This window comes from Adiantum capillus-veneris, chromosome 14 (assembly GCF_014529385.1).
Source record: "Adiantum capillus-veneris isolate H3 chromosome 14, ASM1452938v2, whole genome shotgun sequence".
In the NCBI taxonomy this organism is placed as follows: domain Eukaryota; kingdom Viridiplantae; phylum Streptophyta; class Polypodiopsida; order Polypodiales; family Pteridaceae; genus Adiantum; species Adiantum capillus-veneris.
The window spans coordinates 76,277,639-76,287,376 of NC_140944.1; the positions used below are offsets into that span (position 1 = coordinate 76,277,639).

The 9,738-nt window shown below is 39.0% G+C and overlaps 1 protein-coding gene across 1 annotated transcript; it reads left to right on the forward strand.

Moving 5' to 3' along the window:
• The first annotated feature begins 6,561 nt into the window (after positions 1-6,561).
• Positions 6,562-7,286, forward strand: LOC147442631 (uncharacterized). Its single transcript, XM_086529689.1, has one exon. The coding sequence runs from the start codon at positions 6,607-6,609 to the stop codon at positions 7,129-7,131; it is 525 nt and encodes a 174-aa protein (XP_086385815.1). The 5' UTR covers positions 6,562-6,606; the 3' UTR covers positions 7,132-7,286.
• The last annotated feature ends 2,452 nt before the right edge of the window (positions 7,287-9,738 follow it).

Consider the following 9,738-nt stretch of genomic DNA (forward strand, 5'->3'; position numbering starts at 1 on the left):
AAACGTAAATTTTAGGGAAAATAACCCAAATACCCCTCTAATTTGTGGAAATTCCCAAAATACAACTCAAATTCCAAAAATTCCCAAACTATTCTCAGTATTTTGTCATAAATGATTGAAATCCCCTTCAAATTTTCCAACATGCCCATGGTTCTCAGTTTGTCCAAAAATAAAATTTTTGCATGTTTTCATAAGCAGATTGTGTATCATACAAGATGCAAAAACTAAAATTTGGGTTGGTAATGTAGGTTCTCGAGATGAATTGCTTTATTATTTTTAGACATAATTGCCTTTCTAATTTTGTGAGGTAAGTTGTGACAACTTACATTGCAATCGACACTCATAAATGGATCTCAATTGTTAAAAAGGAACAAAGTGGTAGTGACTTCCCTCACCTCCTTTACTCTTTTCGAAATGACACATCATTCATCCTTAAAAATCATCGCCGAACTTTTCTGCTATGCTTTGATCCAGAATATATAGTCCTCACTTAACCTCCTTGTATTTTATCTCCACCAAGGATATGAATGAATTAGATGGACAGCTATATAGGGATGACATATTGCACCTAATTGATGATTCCCGAAAGGGAGTGGAGTGCTTAGCCTCAGACAACATGGCACCCTTCACCAAGTAAGCTTTGATGGCACACAGCCTCTCGACGATGACCCTGTAATTGGTGCACAACTCAAGAGGAATGCAGAACATGCCGATCAAACTAAGTTGTTCAAGGCAGAGGGTTTCAAGCTAGTGCTCAATCTTTTTGTCAACTTTTTAGTGGTGGATAAAAAAGTATTCAATAAAAAGGGCTTATAGTGCTTGAAGATTGAATTGTGAATCGTAAACATATGAAGTATAGAAAGCATCGATGAGTATAACTACCAGTTTTATCACTTTTCCCATTGGGTGTCTTTGTAGAATGATCTCTTGGTGTTTTCAAGTTTAATCACTATCCCAACATTGGGTGTCATGTGCACCTAATCACGAATGACTACATTGCCTAGTTTCGATGGGTTTTGAATGAGCATCATAATGTTTTGAATTGGTATTGTTATGTATGAGGGATTCAACAATATGTGCATTTGTTAGCATGCTAGCATATATATATATATATATATATATATATATATATATATATATATATATATATGTATATATATATATATATATATATATATATATATATATATATATATATATATATATATAGAGAGAGAGAGAGAGAGAGAGAGAGAGAGAGAAAGGTAAGATCGTTATTGCCATGGGCACCATGTTGTCGACGATAGAGGTGGTTCTTTGTTGTGAGAAAAGCAACGAGGACACGGAAACATCTAGTTGCACACGACAATTAAATTATGGCAAAATTATATTGTGAGACTGCTATTTTAAAGTCGTGCAATGAAAATCTCGTCGATGCGATGTGTTGTTATTTTCATGTGTTGCGCAAGCACCACATGGTGGCTTGCGAGCTCAAAGAGGGGGAAAGGAGCCTTTGGCTCACCAAGTATATATTAGGCCAATTTTTGGTGTGTCCAAAGGGCTAAGGCCATAGTGATGAGTTCCCTTTTGTCTTAGTGAAAAATCTCATGTAATTTAAAAATTAAAATAAAGGATGAAAATGTTTGATTGGTTAGTGATGTAGTGGGCACTCATGAAAAGGTTACTAGTGGCAGTGAGTGGGTGACAAAAGATATCGAGATAAGATATTTTCCAAGATTATATTATTGAATGTGCTCGGAATTAGAGTCTGGCCCCTCTTTTCTCGTGTCGAGACTCGAGCGAATGATGGAGGGAAGCAACAATTAGTCCCGAGGAGGGGGGATAGACTTTTTCCCACTAGAGAGGAAAATATTTAATCTTTAATCTCGTGTTGAGGTGCACGGTGCTCTCTCTCGCGTTGAGTAGTTTGCACCATTGCATGAGGTGCTTCTTGTGCTTGTCGGCATGCAGTCGGGGGACGTGTGCAAAGCATGATCAGGAGCAGATTAGCAGCAAATGGAGTTGTGCATGTAGGAGCACTAGGCAATGTGGTGGTAAATGGTTTGCGAGGGGGTCACAGAGTAGGAATGATCCATAGCTGAAGGCGTACTATAATGACTATTAAGTTTATTAGCAAGACAGAAGCCGAATTACTTTCTATCGCAGACTCACGTCTATATTGTTGTGCAGGTGCTGACCTTGATCTTACACTCTGCGAACATACGTTTGTCAACTTACCACCAACTCGCTCTCTCTCTCTCTCTCTCTCTCTCTCTCTCCCCCCTTCGTGCTTCTCTCAAGCTACGTTTGTGAACCAAGTTAGTTCTTGGATTCCTTTGGATTTGCATGGAGTTTTGGAGCCCCTCTCAAAGAGCTGCACCCTGAAGAGGAGCAAGTGGCTTCTGCACAGTAGAGGGAGTCTTACCTGGGCTCTTAATGGGAGATCTGATCCATTTTGTGAGGGCCTCCTAGGAGTCAAATGACTTAATACTTAGTATAATGTTTTCTTAACAAGAGACAATGGTGTTTTGTTAACAAGAAACAATGTAGTTAAGTGTTGGATTGTCGCAGAGCTTTGACTCGTAATAAGCCTTTATGTAGGTGTGTAGGAATCTGAATTGTAACTTATTGCAGGTATGTGAATGCAAAGGTTCTTTTTTGTTCAGTAATTGCTGCCTGTTTTGTGCTAGTTGCTATGTGACCTATTTTGTTTAGGACATAACTGTCTTGTTTTGTAGTTTGAGCAGTTGCCCGCAGTTAGTTATTTTGGACTTTGTGGATCTAGATCGATCTAGATCAAGCAGAGTTTGGAAACCTAACTACTGTTGATCTCAAGGTTTTGTACAGATTGGGTATGTCATCTATTTCCAAGTTTCATGCCTTTTTAAATTTTCCTTCTAGTAAGTGATGGCTGTGCGTTGCAAGTAGAATAGCGAAGTCTTGTTCCGGGGGATTCACCATGGAAAACTTACCGCACCACGTAAGTGCAAAGGAGGGGATTTTTTTACAAGTTACATAAGCATAAGTTAGGGGCAGGTCCCCAATAATTCATCTCCCAAGCTTAAAAATTAGGGAGGGGGTATCAACGTTTTTTGGGGTGGGGGGAGGGGCTGACGTGGGTTGACTACTTGTAATGATTGGTCAGATGTGCACTAGAACTCAGATGAATTTAGGGGAAGTTTTTTATCATGTCACACATCAAATTTTGCATCAAGCTGGTCATAGATAAAGACTGATTTGGAGCAGGTCAAGAGTTGATTTACACCAGCTTTGGATGGGTCAAAATTGGACGAGTAGCTAGAGTGCATGTTGATCGGGAACATAGTTTGAAAGTTAAACTAAGACACATTGAGGGTACATCTAGGTATCAACATAAGTGGTTCCTTAGTACGTTGCTAGTCACTATGCTACACACTCTTTGACTAGCTTTACTCAGTCAGATCATGTGAGACCTAAATTTTCTATGTAAGATAGGGGTATGATAGTTTTCTTCATTGATTGTCGTATAAGCGTAAAAAGGGGGGTCATATTCCTCTAATATAAGTTGTATATACGGGCTTTATCAAAGTTGCTCGCTCACAGGTGGCATCTCGTTTTGTATATAGAGTGAATCCCCCGAGAGTCTTCTTAAGCAAGTGGTGAGCGTGGTTGCGAAGACCTGCACTTGTTATAGAATAAGTGGGGTCACAAGACAACTTCTGTTTCTGTGTGTGATATTTGATCTTTGCCTTAACGTTGGATATGATAATGTTGACAAGATTGGCCAGTCTTGTCCACTGACTAAGTGCTGGCTAGGTCTTGATGTGGCCATTGACAAGGTACTGGTGCAGCGTTATTAGGATGATGTAGACATCATTTCTTCAAGCGGACAATCCACCTCAAGTGCTGAAATAGATCTCAACAAAGTTTTACTCTGCTCGCCCAAATTCACTCATCTCTTTGTAGCAATCCCCCACGGGCTTTATTTGGGCCGTCATTTGTCCTCTTATAACCTGAAGATGGATACGCAAGAGGCTTTTCAAACCAGCACTTCCAAGATCCACGTGCTCTTCATTGGGAACATGACGGATCACCCACAACATCTAGACTGGATTACAACAGCTCTTGCATCTCGCCCTTCCCTCACCTCCTTTACTCTCTTCAGAATGACACATCATTCGTCCTTAAAAATCATCGCCAAACTTTTCTTCTATGCTTTGATCCAGAATATATAGTCCTCACTTAACCTCCTTGTATTTTATCTCCACCAAGGATATGAATGAATTAGATGGACAGCTATATAGGGATGACATATTGCACCTAATTGATGATTTGCAAAAGGGAGTGGAGTGCTTAGCCTCAGACAACTTGGCACCCTTCACCAAGTAAGCTTTGATGGCACACTGCCTCTCGACGATGACCCTGTAATTGCTGCACAACTCAAGAGGAATGTAGAACATGCTGATCAAACTAAGTTGTTCAAGGCAGAGGGTTTCAAGCTAGTGCTCAATCTTTTTGTCAACTTTTTAGTGCTGGATAAAAAAGTATTCAATAAAAAGGGCTTATAGTGCTTGAAGATTGAATTGTGAATCGTAAACATATGAAGTATAGAAAGCACGATGAGTATAACTACCAGTTTTATCACTTTTCCCATTGGGTGTCTTTGTAGAATGATCTCTTGGTGTTTTCAAGTTTAATCACTATCCCAACATTGGGTGTCATGTGCACCTAATCACGAATGACTACATTGCCTAGTTTCGATGGGTTTTGAATGAGCATCATAATGTTTTGAATTGGTATTGTTATGCATGAGGGATTCAACAATATGTGCAAACGTAAATTTTAGGGAAAATAAATTTTAGAGAGAGAGAGAGAGAGAGAGTCAAACGTAAATTTTAGGGAAAATAACCCAAATACCCCTCTAATTTGTGGAAATTCCCAAAATACAACTCAAATTCCAAACATTCCCAAACTATTCTCAGTATTTTGTCATAAATGATTGAAATGCCCTTCAAATTTTCCAACATGCCCATGGTTCTCAGTTTCTCCAAAAATAAAAATTTTGCATGTTTTCATAAGCAGATTGTGTATCATACAAAATGCAAAAACTAAAATTTGGGTTGGTAATGTAGGTTATGGAGATGAATTGCTTTATTATTTTTAGACATAATTGCCTTTCTAATTTTGTGAGGTAAGTTGTGACAACTTACATTGCAATCGACACTCATAAATGGATCTCAATTGTCAAAAAGGAACAAAGTGGTAGTGACTTCCCTCACCTCCTTTACTCTCTTCGGAATGACACATCATTCGTCCTTAAAAATCATCGCCGAACTTTTCTGCTATGCTTTGATCCAGAATATATAGTCCTCAGCTAACCTCCTTGTATTTTATCTCCACCAAGGATATGAATGAATTAGATGGACAGCTATATAGGGATGACATATTGCACCTAATTGATGATTTGCAAAAGGGAGTGGAGTGCTTAGCCTCAGACAACATGGCACCCTTCACCAAGTAAGCTTTGATGGCACACAGCCTCTCGACGATGACCCTGTAATTGCTGCACAACTCAAGAGGAATGCAGAACATGCCGATCAAACTAAGTTGTTCAAGGCAGAGGGTTTCAAGCTAGTGCTCAATCTTTTTGTCAACTTTTTAGTGGTGGATAAAAAAGTATTCAATAGAAAGGGCTTATAGTGCTTGAAGATTGAATTGTGAATCGTAAACAGATGAAGTATAGAAAGCATCGATGAGTATAACTACGAGTTTTATCACTTTTCCCATTGGGTGTCTTTGTAGAATGATCTCTTGGTGTTTTCAAGTTTAATCACTATCCCAACATTGGGTGTCATGTGCACCTAATCACGAATGACTACATTGCCTAGTTTCGATGGGTTTTGAATGAGCATCGTAATGTTTTGAATTGGTATTGTTATGTATGAGGGATTCAACAATATGTGCGTTTGTGTGCATGCAGGCCGCCACGTGATTTATCACTTTTTTTTCTCTTGTTTCATTCAATTTTTATTTTGGCCAAGAGAAGGTCATAGGAGAGAGGTAGAGAGTAGTGGAGAAAATGTGCAAATCTCTCACCATCAAATTGTCACCATCACATTAACCTTTAATTGTTGACATTTCGAGGTATTTGTCAACATCACATTAACTTTAATTATTTCAAACAAAACTCACACTATATAATTTTAAAAATTGATTGTTCACATCATGGTTTGCTTAATAAAATATATGAAGAATATTTATTTGAATTGTTGGTATAAGATGTTACTCCCTCATAATTAATTGAGAGCGATTTCAATTACCTCCGCAAGTGATAATATGGTCACAACCATATTATTTTTTTATTTTATTGCGGGTCCTTTTTGCTTAGGGTAGATACTAGAGAGAGAAGAACGAGACAGCATTTGAGGAGTGCGAAACTGTCGAGCAGCTTCTTAATTAAAATGTTAAGGTGTCTTGATCGAGAGTAGGAATGCAAGCCACGAGACTAGACTCAAATGAGGCATCGAGGAATTTTCTGAGATGACATCCGGGAGAGACTCTCAGCAGATGCTCTTACTGCTTTATAAGAACAGCGCGTTCTCTTTCCCGTAAAAGAAGAAGAAGACGAACAGGTCGTGGTCTCTGTCCATGGCACAAGACGAAGACAAAGTCAATAGACAAAGCTCTTTCAGCCACCATTTCTACTGCTGCGGCAGCAATGAAATGGGTCCATTGACGATGAAGCAAGATCGGGCGAAGTCTAGATTGCAGTTGCTTACGCCTTCACAGTGGGGTATTGTGATAGAGACCTGCGAAATTCCGGCGGAGGGCGACGCCGACAAGGTGGTGCTGGTGATGGAATGGAGAAGCAAGAGAGGGGACTTTGATGGTGATGAGAGAGAAGAAGATGAAGAAGGGCTTCGTGATGTGTTGGGTGATGTGGTGCCAGAGCTTTGTGATAGTATGGAAGGAGTGAGTGAGGAAGACTTGGAAGTGGGCTTCCTCAAGAGCGATCTGCAAGTGGAATGCTTGCTAAGAGGAATTTCGTACGACGGCCGCGACACAAAGGCGCGACTCATATCCAAGCTCATGGAGCACAAGCAATCCCTGTCCCTCAATTGCCTCAACTCCTTTCAATTCTTGGCGGATCAGTGCAATGACTCTGCTCTTTGATCTCTCTCTTTGAGATCAAGTTAAAACCATTTCTCTCATAAACATATGCCCTCGTTTTAATTTTGCTTTGAATCCAACATTGATGACTTGTACATGTAACCAACCCTTCAATTTTGAAGGTTTGTCACAATGCTCCATAAAAGTGTGTAGGCATGTAAAAGTTTCCATTTATTTCTCTAATTTTATTTTCCATTTATTTCTCTAATTTTCCTACTGACAATTGCCTTCAAGCGAATTTAGTATGCTTGTGAAATTGATTTTTCTCGAACAATGGTTTGTAATTTAATGATCAAGCAAAATGTCTCCTTAGAAGGTCAACCAATCCCAAAAACCATCAAATTTTGACTAGTAGACAACATGATTGTAAACCCTTGTTTGTAAGACATGTCAATTTGAGTTGACTCTTTGTTGCTTGTTTGAGAACAAGGCTTCGCTTAATGCTAACCAAAAATATTTCTTTCATAGAATGGAGGACAAGAAAAACTTACTACACATACTTTCTTGCACCAACTAAGGAAGTATCTGACCAACAATGTAAAGCTGTTGTTGGACCATCGCCCCATCCAGCCCAATCAATGTGCATCCTCTCACCTAGCAGACGGCCCTCTAAAGATGTCACATGCATTCCAAATAAGTGGTTGCCTCTCTACCTCCTTCACACAAGAATAATGGTCAAGTGATCAACAAATCATCCACATACAGAACCACAATGAGAAGTACATCACCCTCACACTTTACATACAATGTGCTTTCTGTTGGGCTGTTGCGAAAGCCTTGTTTAACTAAATGAGTTTTAGTTTTCTTATACCAAGCATGAGGAGATTTATTTCACCCTTACAAAGCTTTCTTACAATTGCACACTTTATCCTCCTGCCATTTCTTGACAAAACTCTGAGGATGCGTTATATAAACTTCCTCAAATATATCACCATTAAAGAAAGAAGTAACAACATCTCACCGATGTACATCCCAACCAAAATGAGCTTCCAATGCATATAGAAAATGCATAGTAGTCATACGACAAGTATCTATAGATGCCTTTTTGTTGTGCATGACCCTTTGCAACAAGTTGAACCTCATAGCAATCAATCTCCCCATCCGACTTGCGTTTCGACTTGTAAACCCACTTTGTACCAATGGCCTTTTTGCTAGGAAGAAAATCACATAAAGTCCATGTGCCATTTTCTATAAGTGCATCATATTCTGATTGCATGACAGCCATCCAATTTTTTGAATTTGTGCTGCATCAAAAGATAGAGGTTCCTCAATATCACATAAGCTAGACATAGCCAAAGCATAACAATATGATGCATGTCAAGAACCTGAATGAGTACACCTAGAAAAAGGTGCATCCAATTTATTGACATGCAAAGTATGCACCAACCATTTTGGCATGCCTCTAGCCTGCTCATTCTCAGTCCTTTCCTCATCAAGTACATCATGTACATGTGCATCAATAATAGGTTGATCTGTAATATTTTCCGAAACCCCCATAGGGTGTACATTTGACTCATTGGAATTTACATTTGACCTTCCACCACTAAAAAGAGGCACAAAGTGTCATGAATGTCTTGTGAGCTTACATTATTGTCTCTAGTACATGACAGCAAGGGTTGAACAAAATCTTCCACAAACACAACATCTCATGAAACCAAGATACACTTTTTTTGCAGATGATACAACCTGTAACCTTTGCTTTTAGCGCTATAAGAAAAAAAAATTCATTTGACATCCTTACTGTCCAATTTCTTCGCGGTACATTTGTGGAACCAAAGCATAAACCAAACAACCAAAAGCGCGCATGTGCTCAATAGAAGGCTTTCTATCATGCCATGCTCCATAAGGTGTCATAGAGTGCAAAGATTTTGTAGGACACTTGTTAAGCACATAAGTGGCACATATAATAGCCTCAAGAAAAAATAAATGTGGTACAACTTGACTTCTGATAGTAAACCGTGCCATTTTCGTAAGAGACCTTTTTTTGCCCTGAGCAACATCATTTTGCTAGGTGTATATGGCACTGTACATTGATGTTTTATCCCACGACTAGCCATAAATTCATTAAACTCATAGACACAGCCCCCCCCTCGATCAGAACGGTAGGTGTCCATAGTACATTTTGAGACATTTTTAGCCATAGCTATAAATTTATTAAAACACAAAAACACTTCAGACTTTTCCTTTAGTGGATACACCCATGCATGCCTAGAGTATTCATCAATGAAAGTCACAAAGTAAAGGTAATTGTCCAAGGACAAAGTTTGCATGGCCCACAAACATCACTATGCATAAGCTACAACCTGCATGTAGCCCTAATTAAACCATCCTTTGGAAACTTTGAACGATGCATCTTACCCAAAATACAGCATTCACAAAATTGTTTGGTAGGTGCTTCAAGAGACGACAAAGAAAAAACCATGTTAGATTTTTGAAAACGCAAAAATTGACAAAATTTAGATTTTGAACACGTGCATGCCAAAGTTTTGCATTTGAAACAGCATTAGAATCCACAATTGCATTTGCAAAATTCCGTCCACACTTGTCATACAGAGTGAGCTTCTAATAGCCTGGTGTGACAATCTCATCACCAAAACTTATTTCATGAAC

What these genes read in the sequence shown, in the direction of transcription:
- LOC147442631 (XM_086529689.1), top strand. Translation starts at nt 6,607, where the DNA reads ATGGCACAAGACGAAGACAAAGTCAATAGACAAAGCTCTTTCAGCCAC.